The 18984-nt window shown below is 43.3% G+C and overlaps 8 protein-coding genes across 8 annotated transcripts; 5 read left to right on the top strand and 3 right to left on the bottom strand.

Annotated features, from left to right (window-relative positions):
- Window positions 1–131: 131 nt before the first annotated feature.
- Window positions 132–1567, top strand: EAE97_003429 (uncharacterized protein). The gene is made up of 2 exons (XM_038873941.1): window positions 132–547; window positions 615–1567. The coding sequence occupies exons 1-2, from the start codon at window positions 521–523 to the stop codon at window positions 1383–1385; spliced, it is 798 nt and encodes a 265-aa protein (XP_038735804.1). The 5' UTR covers window positions 132–520; the 3' UTR covers window positions 1386–1567.
- A 462-nt stretch (window positions 1568–2029) lies between these two features.
- EAE97_003430 (uncharacterized protein) lies at window positions 2030–2935 on the bottom strand (the record flags this gene model as incomplete). The annotated part of the gene is made up of 1 exon (XM_038873942.1): window positions 2030–2935. The coding sequence occupies one exon, from the start codon at window positions 2933–2935 to the stop codon at window positions 2030–2032; it is 906 nt and encodes a 301-aa protein (XP_038735805.1).
- Window positions 2936–6849: 3914 nt separating this feature from the next.
- Window positions 6850–7323, top strand: EAE97_003431 (uncharacterized protein; the record flags this gene model as incomplete). The annotated part of the gene is made up of 1 exon (XM_038873943.1): window positions 6850–7323. One exon carries the CDS (start codon window positions 6850–6852, stop codon window positions 7321–7323), a length of 474 nt encoding a protein of 157 aa, XP_038735806.1.
- A 1163-nt stretch (window positions 7324–8486) lies between these two features.
- EAE97_003432 (uncharacterized protein) lies at window positions 8487–9779 on the top strand (the record flags this gene model as incomplete). The annotated part of the gene is made up of 2 exons (XM_038873944.1): window positions 8487–8621; window positions 8787–9779. 2 exons carry the CDS (start codon window positions 8487–8489, stop codon window positions 9777–9779), a joined length of 1128 nt encoding a protein of 375 aa, XP_038735807.1.
- Window positions 9780–11878: 2099 nt separating this feature from the next.
- On the top strand, window positions 11879–13258 carry EAE97_003433 (uncharacterized protein; the record flags this gene model as incomplete). Its single annotated transcript, XM_038873945.1, has 4 exons — window positions 11879–12055; window positions 12109–12213; window positions 12263–12651; window positions 12706–13258. The coding sequence occupies 4 exons, from the start codon at window positions 11879–11881 to the stop codon at window positions 13256–13258; spliced, it is 1224 nt and encodes a 407-aa protein (XP_038735808.1).
- Window positions 13259–13779: 521 nt separating this feature from the next.
- EAE97_003434 (uncharacterized protein) lies at window positions 13780–15504 on the bottom strand (the record flags this gene model as incomplete). The annotated part of the gene is made up of 1 exon (XM_038873946.1): window positions 13780–15504. The coding sequence occupies one exon, from the start codon at window positions 15502–15504 to the stop codon at window positions 13780–13782; it is 1725 nt and encodes a 574-aa protein (XP_038735809.1).
- Window positions 15505–16253: 749 nt separating this feature from the next.
- EAE97_003435 (uncharacterized protein) lies at window positions 16254–17075 on the top strand (the record flags this gene model as incomplete). The annotated part of the gene is made up of 2 exons (XM_038873947.1): window positions 16254–16442; window positions 16494–17075. 2 exons carry the CDS (start codon window positions 16254–16256, stop codon window positions 17073–17075), a joined length of 771 nt encoding a protein of 256 aa, XP_038735810.1.
- Window positions 17076–17358: 283 nt separating this feature from the next.
- EAE97_003436 (uncharacterized protein) lies at window positions 17359–18797 on the bottom strand. The gene is made up of 2 exons (XM_038873948.1): window positions 18577–18797; window positions 17359–18521 (listed from the first exon to the last, which is right to left on the bottom strand). Exons 1-2 carry the CDS (start codon window positions 18725–18727, stop codon window positions 17395–17397), a joined length of 1278 nt encoding a protein of 425 aa, XP_038735811.1. The 5' UTR covers window positions 18728–18797; the 3' UTR covers window positions 17359–17394.
- Window positions 18798–18984: the final 187 nt, after the last annotated feature.

The following is an 18984-nucleotide window of genomic DNA, read 5'->3' on the forward strand; positions in this document are numbered from 1 at the left end:
GGTTCTCTGGTTTCCAATCGTACAGCGGGGGAGGCTTTGGCTCAAACACTGTCCATGACTAAGCAAGAGACTAAGAATAGATAGGTCTATCGCGCTTCCTGCATAATTGAATCATCCGTAATAAAACCCAAAGCATTCCATGTGAATCTTTTGTTACGAACAACATACAACTCTCGCATTCTAATCGACTTTTTGAAAACTCAAAGGAACGTTTTGGTTCTGATTAGATTTAATATTCCAACCAAAGAGAATCATCCATCAGACGTACTCAAGAACCTTGCGTCAGACCACTAGTGGGTGCATGAATTGACGGGATACATCCCAATTTCTAATATTCTTAACAAATTTATTCTTCACTTGTTCGACATCAAAATTCACGTTTTGCTTGTTCCGTCTCTAATCAAGAATTGAAACACTTCGTCAGTCCGTACACCCACTGGCGGATCCCCGAACGTCTTCTATCGTCATTCGCAGCACAACAAGGCCAGCGTATCCTCAAGGTTTCAAGTGCGACGGCAAAATGGCAAGTCGAGCTGCCAACAAAAGGGTATGTAAATCAACTTGTACATGGCAGTCTGCTTTCATCTGTTTGATGATTAACATATTTGATAAAGTTAACCCGTGAATACAAAACCATCTCCGAAAATCCTCCTCCATACATCGAAGCCCACCCCTCCGAATCCAATATCCTCGAATGGCATTACATCCTCACCGGACCTCCCGATACTCCCTATCATGGTGGACAATACTGGGGCACCCTTTTGTTCCCTCCCAACTATCCATTTGCGCCTCCCTCGATTAAAATGCACACGCCATCCGGGCGTTTCCAACCCTCCACTCGTCTTTGTCTATCAATCAGCGATTTCCATCCTAAGAGTTTCAATCCCGCGTGGGAAGTCAGCACAATATTGATAGGTCTATTAAGTTTTATGACAAGTGAAGAAATGACAACGGGTTCAGTAAACGCATCTAAATCGGAAAGAAAATGGGCTGCGAGTAGGACGAGATGGTGGAATAGCACCGGAGGAGGAAGTTACAAGAAAGACGGAACACAGAAGGGCAATATCAAGGCCGGAGACGGAGGCGCAAAGTTTAGAAGTGAATGGGAAGAGTTGGATAAGGAGAACTGGAAGTGGATGAAAGAGAGGGGAGTCGATATTGTGACTGGAAACGAGGAAAAGAAAGATGAGGAGGAGAAAGGAAGGGACTGCAGCGGAATGGCGATAAAGAGACCAGGAGGTAGTCAAGCTGTTGTGGGAGCTGTCGTAGAAGGTGGCAGAGAAGGAAGAAGTTGGTTACAGACGCATAAATACTGGATCGCCGGTGGAGTGATTTTCACGTATGTCATGATTGCAAGATTGCTCTCAGAAGGGCATGAGCTATAGATGTGTACATGGATCGGTTTCTAAGCATGGAGTTCAGGATGGGATATGGTTTGTACAACAGATCAGCGTCACTAAATACTTTTTATGAAGGTAGCGAAAGCGTTGATGGAGATTTTTTTGATTGGGAACAAGAATAGTCATATTTTCAATATAACACCCCCTTTTATTACTGACAAGATGTTCTGCTTTTATTGTAAATCAAATCGTGCCTGCAGTATGATCTTTGGGCACGAAATTGTGGAAATTTGATATTTTTTTGAATATTTTCATATTGCCATTCTCTCATCTCCTCAGGGAGTAACTGCAGTCTTATATCTTCCTGACAATACCTGGGTATGTGTTACTATTGTCTCAACTGTTCTCGTATCCTCATGGGACCATTTGTTTTCCCATACGCCGAAAATGCCATCTTTCCATGCGAATGCTGTGACCTCCTCTTTATATCGCTGCCCTCAACCAAAGCCCAAGAATTTAAATCAATTCCAATATGTAATATCAAAAAACTGCCACTAAGCTCAAAAAGTCATCCTTATACAAGGGGGTATCAAGAACAAATGAAAGATAGCGAACTATAACAGCGTAGCCCAGTGCTCCTGTCGCTCCGTGAATGCAATCCCACAGAAAGCCACAATTTCCTCTCAGGCTCAGCGTCTAATAAAGGAACTCCACCTCCTTCTGTGTTCCTTTACCGACTGGGCTCTGTCCTTGATCCTTTCCCCTTTCATCTCATTCTCAACCTCGTCTTCCATAACTAGTCGATATCTCCTCACGCTCCCTGCGTCATCATCTCCCTCTCGCATATCCTCTTGACAAAATCTGTTTCCCCTCTTCTCAGCTGGCAAGAAACAATCGGGTATGCATCGTGTTACAAATCCCCGAATTCCCTTACTGGCTGCGTCAATGGCTGCGTACTCTAATCTTCGGGTTTGGTCCGAGGTCCAGTAATGAATTGTAGCGGGTGGGGGTGGAGCGACAGTTGAAGTTGTGTTAGATGTTTCTTGTGGTAGGTCATCGGAGAGTGAGGGGAAGTGGAAATATTGGTATTGAGGTGGCGTTGATAATGTTTGGCTGTGGTGGTGCCTAGAGACGTTGGGGCGTGAGTGAGAAGTGGAGGTGCGGGGAGATTTTGGACAGCGTTTGGGTGTTGACCGGCTGGTTGCACTGGAGGCTGAGGAGGAGGTGCTGGAGGAATCCTTGGAACGAGAAGATGATTTTCGGGACGCATTCAATGAGGGCCGAGGATTATGGGAGGATGATTTTGAGCTAGGTCGTGATGACGTTCGCATGTGACTGGGTATGTAGGAAACATTTTCTGCGTAACCTGAGTCTTGACGGTTCATCTTGGCAGGACAAAATTCTCGAGGAGAAGATATGGTGTGTGGATGAGCACTAGATGAAGGTGATTGAGGAATTTGTTGCTTGAGCTCGATTGGTGTCGGGTTTGCTAGTGCTGAATAAAAGACTGAAGCATCAGAGTTTATACTTGAATGACTCCTATTGCTCCAATTGGTAGTCAAGGGGGAAAGCTTCCTGTGGGTTCTGGAAGACATGTCTGAGATTGAAGCGAAGTTGGATCGAAATTATAATGACGATTTGGTGCAAGTGCGGATCGTGACTTCTTGATTTTGCTCGGGGTGTATAGCCGTCTTGCAGTTCTCAATCTTCTCGTAGATTGCAATTTAAGAACCACCTGTTGCCAGATATGCTCGCTAAGTTGGTTTGAAATCTTTTGTAGAATTCCTGGGAGCGGAGTTTCTGTGGATTTGAAAGTAAACGCTCAATTTTGTGCGGTGGGTACGTCAAGTAGATGTACGCATATGGAAGAACCACGGGCAGTACCCCAATGGTTCTCCAAATATTACCCAAAGAATGATGTAAGTAAAGTCTAAAATTTCCCCGGTGGCTTTCCTCTAAGTGTATGTACCAAACCCACTACTCGATAGACTTGAACCTTGGAGTTCTAAGATAGTTCGTTAGATCTTCTTCCACCGCTTGGTTTGTTGAGCCGGTACTAAAATCGTCTAGTGGAGCGATGGAAGATTGATCCAGAACAATATCTAAAATTCGGTGTAAATGAGATTGGATGTTCGTTGGCAATCAATAAAGCCCATGCCCTCCTAGTACTCGTTAATGCTTCTTGCTCCGCATTAGTTGACCACAACCCCACTCTCTTCCTATCTTAGCGTACTAGGTATCTTGAGCTTTTGTTGACGATGAGAACGGCGAGAGAAGTTGAAGATCTAAATTGATCACACGGAGGATGACTTGATTCTAGAGAAACCTGTGCTATAGTACTTGCTCCAAGATGGATGATCGGTTCAAGAAAGGAAGAAGATTTGGCGAGAATCTTTGGGTTAAAATTCAATATATTTCGCACTATCGAGAAACCCTGGGGAGGAACTCTGCCCGAGCCGATTGTCCAATTGTTTCTCGCCAATGCCCACTTGCAGTTGATTAGAAAATGTCTTTACTTTTTCATGTAATAGTGGATATAATCAACACAAATCCAAAGATTGGATTCGCTGTGTCGATAGACCGCTACTGCACAGAAAGAATCGCGCTATCTGCAAAGCACGTTCGGGTGACAGATTGTTTGAGCCGATGTCGCCCAATAATCAGTATTTGTGGAAAATGGCTTTGGCGATGATTTGAGATTGTGAAGAGATTCTTATGACGATGAAAATGGCGTTCGACGCCGAACAAAGTGACTAAATGATGATAGAGTGAGAATAATTACCTGGGCGAAGAACAAAATGCTGGAATGATATAACACAATATAAGATATACCGGTCATCACAATTGCGAAAGCACATGTGATAAATGAATGCTTCTGGCATTTGCATGACATATCGGCATTAGATATAAGTCAATCATTCCTATGCATATTTTCGCATGTGAATCTTTGCCAGTCTCTTGAGTCTTGACTCACCAATAACCTCGTGGCAGTCTACACCAAGTGAAACTCCAGACTTCCTTTTTAAGAATTTGGCGCTCCACCTCGGTATGTATTTCTGTCGCAATGGAATCACACGCGCTTGTTCGTCTCACTCCATGGCCCAATCATGAATATGGGTCAGAAATTCGGCACTGAAACTCAACTTTTCACTTGTCCATGAAGTTCAATTGTTCAACATACCAACTCGTTCCAGGTTGCCCTTTCAAAAAAAGAATTGAAGCGCCTGGGATTTGTGCCTGCCTCACTGCCAATCTTCATCTTGAATGGTCCACGCCGCAGGTGGGTGTGTATCCGTCCCTGGCTCTCTGTCGTTCTCCCTACGGAGATGACAGCGGGTCCACGAGTCGGAATGTTTTAGGCCGGGGGAACGAAGAACTCCAAACCCAAATGGAAAGAATATTGAGAAATGAGGACGTCTAATCTCCTAGTCCATGTAACTCATATTGATTGTACTTATCTTGAAATCTGTATACGTGTATCGAAGCGGTGTGTGTAGCAGTAGAAGTATCATCTGAGTTTGGAGAAGAGCACCTACATCTATGTTTGCCCACCCAAGCCATAAGCGTCGTATCACGTTTATTGTGTCCACCTCCGTAATAATTGAGAGCAACGCAGTACAAGTAATCATACCAGGTAGGCAGGTGCATTTAGAACCATTATAAATCGTCTCGCAACAATCATTATAGAAAAGAGTATTCTTCAAGAAGCCCCAAAAAAAGAAAAAGAAAACAAGGAATTTTGATAGTCACACGTGATGCACGTGACCTGGACAGACCCTCCATCATTTCCTCTCGAGATGGTTCCATTGCCACAGCTCTTCTGCAAAACAAGGCAGACTGCCACAGTTGAATCTTCGGTTATCCTCGACCTCGAGGGCCATTCCTACAGACAAAACCGGAATCTTTTCAGAGGGAAATTGCTCGAGTCTTAAAGACTGATTGGAGCAAGATGACGGCATCCTGGCGTTAAAAATATCCACCTTTTTTATGTGAAGAAGGCTTACTCAAGCTTTTCGACTTGATGAAGGTAAACATCAACTACTGCAATTTCTATAATGGATGAATCCATAAGACTTCATTTCATTCTTCTAACACATTTTACAATGCAACCACAATCTAATTGTCAAGTATAGTTAATTGGTCTGTATAGCTTCTATGATCTGTCGCTCTTTACAAATCACCAACACTATCGCCACATAAAAGCCTCCCACTTTCAGCGTCTGCAAACGTTTGATAAGTTCGATCTGATATAGGTCACTTATCGGGACATGGCCGCATTCTTGTCTCGGGTACTATTTTGAGCAGTCGATTAGAATCTGGATTTTGAGGCTCGTTTCCATCATAAACCTTATTCCACGTTCTTTTGAAACACACTGTAGCCTTCCTCATAATCCAAGTCATTTCTTTAGCCTATCAAGTCTCGAGTCACTTCTTCACTTATCAAAGCGTGCAGGAAGGATGCCTCTACCTTGTGTCGATCATCACCTTGATATTACTTCTCACTTCATACAATTCACACAACGGGTGTATTGCCTTGAATTGACCACGGGCACCCATCTGCGAAGCAAGCCGAAACATATTGTCTCATCCTTCGCCATTGATTCGTGGAAGAGAAGGCCGGCATATAACGTCTTAGAATCTGCTGGACTAAGAAAGACTATGCGTGCATCTTTACAGCCTGCACATTTCACGAACCATCCATACATTTGCGACCGCTCTAGGCCTCGAATAGTACTCTCTTTACTTGATGAAATCCTAGGATAGTAAATCCTGTAGTCTAAAGATCTACCATCTTTTTCCCTTTGAATTATCTTTTTCCAACATTCAATACCCTACAATACTTGTAGATTCACAGCTGCGTAGCGCACAAATATAATAGCTTATAGAATCTTGAAAGAGTAGTTCATTTTCAAGTACCAAAATATGTGACTACCTACTGCTCTGCGAACGAGCTCATGCCTCGTATTTACCAGTACACAGAAGACTAGTTGGTCAATCTGGTGAGGCATTTGAACTAGTTGCTGATAATAGAATCCTATCTTCGACTCGCTGAAGTAATCTTGCGGCCTCATCAAAGCACCTCGATTGGCTTTAAATCATGTGATTTATGGGGCGACTTTATTGCTTACAAGATGTCGGCGCCTATTTTTAGAGAATATCTATTTGATCGTCGAATACCATGCCGTTTTTTAGGTAAGTGACTTGGGGATAGTACCTCTTTGGCATTTCGACCGTCTTTACCACCCCTTGAGAATTCGCGCCAGGATTGGGACCTTTAGATAGACTTGACTGCCTTTGCTAGGATTGGAAGTACTAACCACAATGCTACCTGCAAAGAAGCAGTTCAATCTGATGTGCAATTATATATGAGAGACTCGTATTTTCCCTTAACTGCATTCAATTTCATTCTCATCAATACCAGTACTCATCTCATTGTCGTCATTAAAGTTAGCCTCAAAGTTTAACACCGTATTAAATTTCACAATTGTACTCTCAACTTAAATCAAAAATGTCTTTCAATGTCTACATGGTCGACTTCCTTGGTATCTCACGAGGTATCTTCGTTCAAACTGATGAACAAGGAAGCGACAGCGGTCATCTCTATCAAGTAATCGGGGACATGCAAAACGGCATGATCCATTCCCACAAAGAGATCAAACGTCCGAACAATGCCAGCAGGTTCATCGGCACGGTATCGGTATCTCAATACTCGCAAATTCGCGCCATCTGTGATTCCATCACTGCAGGACCACCGAAAATCGACCCCGCAAATTCTCTTCGCCATTATCAAGAATGGACCAATAGTGTGGTGGAACTACTTTTTGCTAGGGGAGTCTTGCAAAGACCCAATCCCCTTTCGATGTCTACACAATTACAGACTGCCTCGATGCGAGTAGACCAATGCTGCTCGCCAATATACGATAACCGTAGCTTTGACTGGATAAGCGCGAGTCGATTACAGGCTCCTGGGATGGCGATGTGACTAGAGGATAGGGAAGTTTGGCTTGCTTTGCCAATTGGCAAACGGAGTTTGGGTCTTGCGGGTCATAGGCAGAGGAAAAGTACATGGGATATTTGGCGGTGTTGGGGGTGTCTTGGAGCTCAGTTGCAGCAACAGGCTTGCTGTCACGACGGGATTTGTATAACATTCGTTCGTTCGCTGGAATTTTATCCTTCTAATACATTCTCTTATGAATCTTTTGCATCCACTATAACTCTAAAACTTTGCTGAACAATTTACCTGCCTGAATTTGCCTCCACATTCCGCTCCACAAGAGTTGAATGATCTGTCTTGAATTTTAACAGTTTCGGGTTGTACGACATTGAAACTTTTCTCATACCGGGGAGGTCCCGTTTGAAGAATGTTGGACTTCCTGAATCGCCTCGCCATAGTTGAGGTTCTTCCGAGTCCTCGCATATCTCGATTCCAAATCATAAGCAGCCAATGGTCGTAGTTAGTTGATTATTGCCGATCGTAACACAGAGTTCAAGCACCTATAACTTCTTTTTTGTCCAGAACTTAGGGTTCTGGCTAACGGTCTCGGCCAAGTTTGAGGTCATTATTTTTTGAATAATCTGATTGTAGAATTTTGAGATTATGTTGGTTTTCCCTTAAATTTCATGTCAAAATCTTCCCCAATGATTCTGTACTGAGCGGTCATTCATCAGGTTGAATCAGGAAAAAATTTCCATGCAACCTAGTCGTGAGGTCGATTCAACGACCTATGTGACATAGTATCGCCATTTATTGGATTCTTTTTTTTCGGATAAAAACAATCTTTAGGTAAGAATGTTCCTGCGGTCGAAGAAAACAACAAAACTCGACCCATATATCGTTGTACGCGGCATATTGACTTTGGGCCAAAGATAATAAGAACCTCGCCACTAGGCGCCTACCAAAACAACATTTTTCCTAGCCATCTAGTACACATTCTTGCAGTTCTACTTCTCGTGTTCCTACAGACTCGTAACTTTCTTTAATCACACTTTAAAAATACGGATCTCCTCTCGCCAAGGCTAAATTGATATAGATTCCCTTGTTGTAGTAAGATCTTCTCTTTAATGAAGCGTCCAACTCATTACATTTTGTGGGGAAATGCATGCGAAATTCTCTCTAACGTCATATTTCAAGCTCTCACCTTAGATATGACACCTAAGGAGGGGATACAAAAAATAGTCAGCCATAAATATAATCATTTTCAATATTTCTCCCGTTCAACTGAGCCGCCAGAAATTATTCGACGTCACCATCGAAACCTACCAGGCCGCGCTGTGCAGATCGTAAGTTTCTCATACTCCCCTACATCCAACTTCTTCCAACACTTAAGCCTCACTTACATGTAGCCTTCAGGGCGTGTTTGCACTTCATATTATCGCTTTGGGTTTTATTTCCTCGTCCATTGTGCTACGTCTTGGTAGAAGATGACTAACTTCGAAACCTCATAGGGTCGTATCCGTGACGGTGACCACTACGATCGCTTCAGAGAAATCGTCGCCGAAGTAGAAAGAAAAAGGCACAAGAAATGTAAAGAGAAGCATCTGTATTGGATAAGTCAAATCATCTCCAAATGCTGCAGAAACATGGGTCGCGATGGTAAACCCGATCCTATAATCGAATGGCCGAAAAGCTCCGCTTTACTCGAAGAATATTTGTTCCTCCGCAAAACATTTCCCGATGCAGCGGATTTCCCATACCGAAAAATGGGACCCGAACACCCTTCGAAGATAGGGAAAATGGTGAAGGGCGGACGTAAAGTTAAAAATTTTACCAAAAATGTGCTAATCAAATATACTGATTATACACCGGAAGATGACAAAAATGGGCAAAAAGGTCCGTTTGACCACGATGAAAATATCATTCAACCCGAGCTCATGACACTCCACAACGACGCATCTAGAAAAGCAAAAGCTGCCGAAGAAGCTGCCAAAAAGGCAGCCGAGGAATCAGACAAGAAACTGGAAAGACTACTAAACCGCAACCGATATAAATCCGAACGAGACGAGAAGAAGCATCGTATCAAAGACAAGAATCCCGAGAATCCTTACGCACCAGAAAGAAAAGAAGACGAAGAAAGCATTGTGACCGATAGCGATTTTGTGTGTAACTATCGAGAGAGAAATGAAGCAGATAATGATCCACCTCCTGTGAAAAAGCCAAGGGTTCATCATCGTCATCGCGAATATGTGCAAGATGGTCATGGAAGTGTGGCCTCCTATCACTCGGATTCGGATACCGACTCAAGTACAAGCTCTATGTATGCACCATCTGTGAGAAGAATCTATGACAAGAGAAGCGGACATCATGGGAGTCATCGGAGTCATGGACATGAACATCGTTATCGTCCGGTTTATTATGATAGCAAGGCTAGTAGCGATACGGGAAGACCGTCCAGCATTTATAGCTACCCTCCGCCGCATCATGGGGGCTTTAGGTACTAGTAGTCAGCTATTTGGTTCTTGAAGTTTTAACGAGAGGGTTTTAATGTGGTTGGATACTTAGTATAACACAGGGATGTTCAATGTGCAGTAGATGTAGCTGTGAGTTTTGATGGTTGAACACGGCATCTTTTGGCAAAGGAAGTAGAAGTGATACATTTCAGAGCTTGAGAGTGATTATTTGTAAGATGAGCTTACTTATTCGTTTATATCTAATGATCAATTTGACCTCTATATTCACTTGGAATTTCAGGAGCCTTTTTTGCTGTTCTCTTTAGGGATTGATCTGATGTTTTCTACGAGTAGAGCCATTCGTTAAAGAAAAAATGATGTCTATCCACACATGATCCCTGGTCGTATAAGATGTTATGAGTAATTGGCCCAACGCTTCATAATCTTCGACGTCCACGATTTCCAGTGCTGTTGCCAGCGGATTCGCCTTTCAAATCCAAATTGGATCAGAATTCCTCTGGGATGTGAAGAAGAATGAAAAGTTCAATCAGACAACAAGAAGATGCTTCTTTCCGTTGCGAGCAGCCAACTTCAAACGAATAGTCAACATTGCCTCCCATACCTCGTGAGATACCGCTCCAACCCCTCCAAAGACGATGCGTGAAAATATTTGTCAATCAACCAAAATTTCTTGTAGAGCCCATGACATAGCTCCAATGCTCCAGACTAACTTTTTCCCAAAATCCCAGTCACAGAAAATCAGACTGCACTTCTATGTTGAGATTTATCTAATCGCTATAGTATACCTGATGGCATTGACATGTAAACTCACCACTGCACTGACAGCAAGCTTTGATCACCAGTTCGGTCCGAGCGATGGGAAAGGATTAACCGATTTAAACGAGATAATAGGGACTGCGATGTTTCATCACATTGATGCTGTGCGTTGATTGTCTATCCATTGACTTGCACGTGTAAAATGGATGAACATGAACTGAAGTATTCGGGCCAAAGTCTCCAAGCATGTTATGCATTGTTTTGATCTTCTGCGATATCATATGTGGATGTTAACCTTGTTCACTTCCGTAGAAATCCGCATTGTCCAATACAAAGCCTAGGATTCGACCAAAGACACCTCGGATGAAAAGATCGGTTATATTTCCCTGTTGTGTACGCCGACCACTATTGAAATTCAGCTTTGTTATTGAGGAATCCGAACCCTTCTGGATCGCAGGGTGTTAGCCTGGTGGGGATCAGAGTGTTCGGACGAACTAAATGGTGCTAGTCAATAGTCCAATCGCAGGTCCGATTCAACTAACTTATCTATATCTCCGAGAGCTCAAATTTCATTGGTAGCCACGAGTTAGAGACGAACGACAAGGTCATATGAAGTAGACATATCTCTAGGCACACGAGAAAAAAGTATGTATAGGTTGTGGTTAGTCTGAACTAAAATTGGCGGTTTAGCCGGCTACCGACAACGAATCATTTACGAGTTTACTAAAGAGCAATTTTAAAAAATCCTCGTAAGATATTGCTCCATAAAGTATTATATATTAAAACGATACGCAGTTGGGATTTACAGTCAGTCAGCCACTCTGCTGGAAATTGCTTTTAGGAAAGCAAACAATAGATGCATTTATACAGCATTCGTGGATTCCAGTCTTTTCAGAGTTGACATACCAACCAACAGTCGAGTTTTGACCCTCTCCCATTAACCAAAAGCAGATCCTCCGCCAAATTGAAATTTGTCACAACCGGGCACCCCATTCAAAAAACTTAGCGTAAAAAACTATCCACCGAGTAGCTCTTAAAATCGTATCTCGTAGCTGCATCGTAGATACGATTCACGAGGTTCTCGCGTGGCTTGAAGAGAGACCTATGTTAGACCTCTTTCGCAGGCGTTAGACTCGCTCTTGCCGCGAAATCGTCGATACAGGGAACTGTTAAGAAGGGTCATAATCCATGTCCACCTGCCTGCTATCTCTCTGTTTTCATCTTCATATATACCAGTGGCTTGCAGATTTTAGAATTTGGAAACCCAACTGCTTAACGTCATCCCCACGTTTCTGTTGATGATCAATGATTGCTTTTTGCTTCTCTCCTCATGAGCAACACTTCCTCGATATACCATGGTCTCAATCGCAATGATGAACCTCGTCTCTCGTGATGACAATGTTCTCGGTGTTAATCGAGGAGCGCAAGTGACGGGTGTTGCCTGTGCCGCTCTAGCCCTACCGTGGATCGCCGGTATACTTCGATTTTATGTCAGGATTAGAATTCAAAAATTCTTTGGACCTGAAGATTGGTTGACTGTTGCTTCTATAGTATGTATATCACTATAATATATAAGGATCAATGTTAACATTATGGATCTTAGACTATACACACTGCTTTGTGTGGACTTCTATTACGGTCACTTGCATTTGGACTCGGTGCTCATATATACAATATCAATTCAGATTACCTCGATGAGCTTGCTAAGGTGTGTATGTTCAAAGAATATAATTGGACGTTCGGCTCACTATTTCCAGTACATATTTGCGAGTGAACTTCTCTATGTCATCACCATGGCTATTACAAAAGTTTCCATCGGGGTCTATTTTTTACGACTCGCCAACAAACGATATCAATTTTGGATCATCTACAGTGTCATGGCTGTTGCAGTTCTGGTCAGCATGGCGTACTTTATCTTCGTATTGTTGCAATGTCAACCGATATCTTATTTCTGGAAAATGTTCGATGACGGCAGCGGATATTGCTTGAGCACATCAACTCGAGCTAACGTTACCTATGCACATGCCGCCATGAGTGCTTTAACGGACTGGGCTTATGGTATCCTACCAATTACATTTGTCTGGAAGATGAAGATGAATCCGCGCACTAAGCTATCAGTTGTTCTTATTCTATCTCTCGGTTTCTTGTAAGTTTTGCCAACGTACGTTTCAAATACAACGATTTGCTCATATACCTATAGTGCAAGCACAGCAACAATAGTCCGCATATACTACATTAATCAACTCAACCAAACCACTGACTACACTTGGGAGGGAATCAATCTAGTTAAATGGTCCATCATTGAACCCGCTATCGCCTTAACTGCCGCATCTTTTGCTACGCTTCGACCTCTCTTCAGTGCCCGTCAAAAGAAAACATTTAGTATCTACTCTGATAAGTCGGCCACGGCTGGCAAAACCTCCCAGGATAGCCTTGTCGATTCTGATGACGAATTTTCGAAACAATTCGCTGCAATGCTGGGTCTGGACGACACTTGTGGCGTTCGAACATATGTTTATGCGGATAAGAAAATCGTGCGGAAGGATGATTTAGAAAGAGAACGATTACAGGCGGCATGGAAAGCAGAAGAGTCGGATGATTCAATCGAAGTCAGTGTTCTGAGTGCAGGGTATCAAACTGGAGAGAGCAGTCGCTCGATCGGAGAAAGTAGTGAGACAGGAAGTAGGAGTGGAGATAGGATTGATTGGGCGAGTGGATATAAGACGACCGTTATCACTCAGATGAGTGAATGATTTGTTTAATTTGCGAATATACCTTTGTATTTGCTTTACATTTGCTGTGTTACTTAGCGGGAATTTGGGATATTAATATTGGCTCTTCTCTTCTATTCTATTCTATGACATACTTTGGAAAGAACGGGCTTGAAATATAATGTTTATTGAGCTCTCAAGTATTGTCTGTTCATAAGAGCGCAGTGATACATTTCTGACTACGTCTTTCAAAAAGTCTTATAACTTGCGAAATAATTTAATGTCGATGCCGAGAGATCCAGGCCCTAAAATTCGTTACAATGTAAAACGAAGTGTTCTGTTGGAGGAGGAGGACATCGGATAACACTGCCAAGTCAAAACACTCAATATCGTTGAGTCCCACCCACTATGGAAAATCAGGGAGACAGATAAGTGCGAGATTTCATGTGTCGAGAATTTACGACAATCCTTTGGAAACTTTGATATGAATCTACTATCACCCTCTCCACCCTGATTGCAATTTTGATGAAATAACTCCTCATGAACATATCCATAACACAATCTCAATGCTCGCTATCAGAACCTCCGCCCTCAGCCTCTTCCTGCACTCCTTGGTCCGATTCAGAATATGAACCCGACGCTTCACCCTCCCCATCCTCCTCATCAGATACTTGTTCCCGGTCTCCCATATGCACCCCCGATTTGCTTCGTTTTCTCTTCTCCTTATCGATACCTCGCCATCCTCTCTTCCCAGTGAGCGGCTTGAGAAATCTATCAGTATGCACCGCTCCATCCATCTCCTCGTCACTGTCAATACGAGAAGCATTTCGCTTTGTGGGAGGATGGCCTTTACCATCCGCGTTTTCCGTATCGGAAGCTGAATCCGACGATTCGTCTTCGTCTTCATCGAAAGATGCTCCAGATTCATCAGATTCATCAAGATCAGGAATCATTCCCGGGTAATACTCTGTTACTTTATCGTCCTTTCCTCCTGCTGCAGGTCCCTCAACCATAGTCCTCATTATCATGTTCTCTCCAAAAAGATCCGCACATCGTTGCGTAGCCCTAGCAATGACATTTGGCGAGAATCCAACTAATGCAGCAGATCCTAGTACCTCGCTCCAATCTCTGAGACCTAGCATCTGCTTGCGTGTCTTATCTGCAAGCTTTCTAGGTGATTTTTGAGGAGACACCAAGGCAGGTGTACGTTCCCGTTTAGGTGTGCTTGGTTCGATTGGTGGGGCAAAAATTGGTAGTGGTTTCTTCTGAATTCTAGCGATCCGAGTGAGATATTCATGCTGGGTTTCGCCTTCTAACCTCGCGTAAACCTTCTTCGGCCTTCCTCGGTGAGTTTTTTTCACCCTCCAAAGTTCAGGGTCGTCAAGACCATTCTCATTTGGTGTAAACAGAGGGACGGCTGCAGGATCAATGGACTGAAGTTTGCGTGGCCGACCCACTGGCTTTTTAACAGGCGAATCTCTATCCGTAGCTTCACCTGCTATGCTAGTTGCACGTGAATGAGGCTCCAAGTCCGTATCAAACTCAGCTTGAGCGGCATACTGTCGGCAGGTTTTACGCGCATGGTGCAAAGCCATCAAGACATCATCCAGTTTCGAAAGGGTATGCCTGATTGATGGACGCAACAATTCTCTGGAACGCTCGTCGTCAGCTGATATCTCGGGTCGCAGAATAGTTGTGGTTAGAGGTGGCTCCGATGATTTTCTAATACCATCTTCTCCAATCTCAGGATCTTCCGACTGCTCTTGTTGCGGTTCATCGATATTCATTTCCTCGGTAACACTATTTTCGACTTGTCTTTCATGGTCCTCGGCTGTTTCTCTTTGCAGAAATCTCTCCCTTGAATACTTTAATGTGACCCCGATCAATTCATCTTCCATGTCCCTACTCAATTTCGTAGTCTCCTTTCTTCTCAGAGTAAATAATTCGTCATTATCATCCGGGCCTATCTGCTCGCCTTCCCTTGGGACCTCCGTCGCTTCAATTGGCCATGCAGTCCATTTTTTAGGAGGTACAAATTCAATTGAGTTATCTTGATCCTTATCTTTACTATTAGCAGTTCCGTGAGCATTGAATTCTTTGGCTCGCTTTTTCAATGCGAAAGCATTATATAAATGAAGGCTTAAATCTCTATTCCGGAGTTCATCCAGCGAGGCGGCCAAACCACGTTCTTCTTCTGTGATCTGTTGCCAAGTTGAAGCTGGTCCATTCCAGCGGTTTTCGCGCAGCGGAGAAGAATTCGTGAATGTCGAATTTGTTGGCGACGACATTTTGAAAAGTCATGCATGAACATCATTTCGAAGATCTTGTGAACGCTTTGAAAATAGGCAGAAAAAAGTTGATTTGGCGTTAGACAAAAAAAGGTGCTTACCGCTTACCGTATTTGGTTTCACAACACTTTCCATAACCGCAGTCGGCAGGTCAGAATTACATTAAATGTCCAGCTACCTCTCAAGAAAAATCAGACATCATAAAGGCTGCACAAAGGTGTCTAGATGATTTCGTTGGCTCCAAATTATCACATCGTCATTCCAATGTTCTAGTACTGCTACTTTTGACAAGGTTACTACTACGATATGTGTACACATATGCTATTTGCAATTGATGTGCACGTCAGAGAGGTACAAACTTCGAACCTCTCAATCTTGATTTAGTATAGTTTGTGTCTAGTTATGTTCGTTGTATCCAAGATCTACAACAATTTATAGAATTTCAAAAAGCTAAATTAATAGAATCTGTCTTGAATCCTCGATCATGTATAGCCATGGACACCAGCAGAACAATTTTTGCTCTTAGTATCTTTCAAAAGATCGTCCACTAAGCTTTAGTAACCTCGTAGTTTCATTGTCAAGTACCACCGTACTGGATGTAGTGGAGTCTAGACTTGTGTCCTCAGTATATCATGGTACATCATAGATTTTTTATCTACATCATAGAACCTCTAGCACAATTTGCAGACCTCCACTGATCATTTGAAATATACTCGGTGCTCAAGGATATCAAGATTCTTGCCGCGACCATGACCACCCCCAATCGGATCCCTCGACTTCCTCACAACGGTAACCCACGACCTTCTACAAATTCAAATCCTCAATCTCTCTCGAATCAAAATCGACGTCAAGTCATCGCAGCAAACTCCTCACAGATCCAAGCTCAACGACCCAAGTTCTCACCAGTTCCCAAAGAATATCCGGCCCAATCAACTAAGGTATCTCCGCAGTTGCCTTCGGGCATTGTCTTGTCACTGACCTCTCTTTAGTCTTCCGAACCCTCGTTTGAATGGACAAATCCGGATCCTTTTAATACTGCAAATAAAAACCATTCGGTAACTCGGACTCTTGCTTCTCCCGCGCGCTTCGACTCCGGCATTGACAGCGTTGCACCTGATTCACTGGCACCGTCCAACTCCGGCATTGGGAGAGATGCTCCTGCTTCACTGATACCCTCCAACTCCGACATCAATGCCAATGCCAATGCGCCAGAGGTGTCAATAAAGCAACGTATCTGCAATGCCATACGTGCCTTTGGGATTGAGATCAGATCACGAATGAAATTGGAAAGTAAATCGAAAAGGGAGGAGGGAAGAGCGCGAGAGAGACTAAGGCGCAAAAGCATAGTAAATGGTGCCGCAAGAGCAAAGGCCGAAGATGCGAGGATAAAGGCCCAACTGGATGTGCACTATGACGAGGAACGGAGAAAAAACAGCAATGCACGAAGGAAAGCAAAGGAGAATGATATAGAAATAAAGGCAAAAGAAAAACGTCGGAAGGCCCAGGAGAAGAAGCGAAATAACCAGGAGAAGAGAGAGCGCAGGGAGGAGAAGGGGTGGGAGAAGATGTGACCGACGGTCAGAACGGAAATCAGGAATGTCGCCTGTAGAATAATGTAGGTATAAAGACTGCATCGCATTGATTATATAGAGAGATGTTTTTGCACATACATCATCATTTCAGGCATAGAATAGAGGCCGTGTATCGTAGGTTCTGGTACGAGATCTTCGGCAGGCTTTTCTTAGCCTTTATCTTCATGGATATATTTTGGAAGTTTGTAATGGTGTAGTAGAACCGAAGCCTCAACTTCATAAGAATCACGACATGACGCATTGTACCAAAGACATATCGATGAAGGATGTGATTTAATCTGATTGCTTCATATCATACTTATACTTGCCTGACCTCTTTACCCTTCATTTCCGGTCGTTCGACTTCCCATTCGTCCCTGAGAACTGCATAAAGTAAATCTGCAACCACCAGGACACTCCAGCCAAGGCTCCATACGAGTGTGATTGCGTAGAAAAAATTGGCATTTCCACTTCCGGCATAAATCCATAGATAGTAAAAGGCAGGTCCCAATAATGTTGCATATAGAACCGTAGAAGAGGCCAAGAAAGAATATCGCATTAATGGGAAAAGGTGGCTATAGACTGGGAGCATTCCTAGGAATAGAGAGGTATCTGATATTGACGGATATGGTTTAAAAATCGCAAAGATTCCGAGGAGAATTGTGAGCACAAAAAGAGGTTGACGTCGTACACGAATGGTAAGACCACCGACATATGATGAGAGGTGGAGCCAGAATACACCGAGGAAGAATGACCTAAAAGAGTCAAACATTTCAATGAAGAAATACCACCACAGTCCAACATTGGGCGTGAGATCTGGGAGAAGAAGTTGGACACCATAAGTTGATGATAGAAATTCCCAAGACCCTGTGATTATGTACGACATGTGCAGAAGAGAGTACAAGTAACCACAGACAGCTATGGCATTGGTGCCAATGAACAATGGCAAAGACTCCTGACGCTTACTAGGACGTTGACGATCATAGCATAGCAGGGCCAGAGGGGGGAAAAGAAGTATGGGATACATTGACAGGTACGCTGCAAACGCTATGGCGAACATCGAGGTATAAGAAGCGCCAATTAATGCTTTTGAAATGGCATATAATATAGCATGAGTTGTGAATATGCTTGTTGGTCGACCAATGCATGTTGCAATGGTGAACGGGTTGAAAAGAAAGGCAGCAGCAATGGCGAAGCTGGTCCACCGTTTATCCTTTCTAGGAGATGTGAAGAGTCTCGAGTTTCCTGCCTCCCCAGAGTCTGCTATATTAATTAAAGCATTTGCGCTGGCAAGGTCGACCAATGTATATAGTAGGTATGTGAATGCGGGATACATCGAAGAGCTCGGGAGGAGCGAGAAGAGAGGGAGGAATAACGGTGCCTGATGATAGACACCACCATCGTATGGGGAGACATTGTGATTATAAAGAAAGAGACCCTCTTGTACTATAAGAAGTTAGTCGACGATTCAATGTTTGTGTCTATGTATGGGGCAATTTACGTCTCTTGAAGCTTGTTACTGGTGTAGAGATCTCGACTCTCGCTGTCAACAAGTCTGGGAGGCCCGGGAAAGATGCAAATAGTAACAGTCGAACTGCTGCTGCTGCACCAAAGAGAGCTGCCTTCCTCCTATCGATACTCATGACGGCCATGAGCTAGTATTAAGTTGTTGAGCAAAAGAATGAAGCTCAATCATCACATCAACTCCCATTCCCTCACTCACTCAATGCAGTAACCATCTTATGTACTTCAATTCATTCTCAGCCAATAGATTTGTTTTGATGTTCTGTCGTTCTAGGGTCGGGTGGTCCGTGTAAGGCGGTGAGATGGTCCATCCAATGAGAAAAGAAATTTTCTGTTAATCAGCGGATTGAGAAGCTTTGGAGAAATAAAAAAAAAGTTCTCTGGG

The sequence above is a fragment of the Botrytis byssoidea genome (assembly GCF_014898295.1).
Source record: "Botrytis byssoidea strain MUCL 94 chromosome Unknown BBYS_005, whole genome shotgun sequence".
NCBI lineage: Eukaryota > Fungi > Ascomycota > Leotiomycetes > Helotiales > Sclerotiniaceae > Botrytis > Botrytis byssoidea.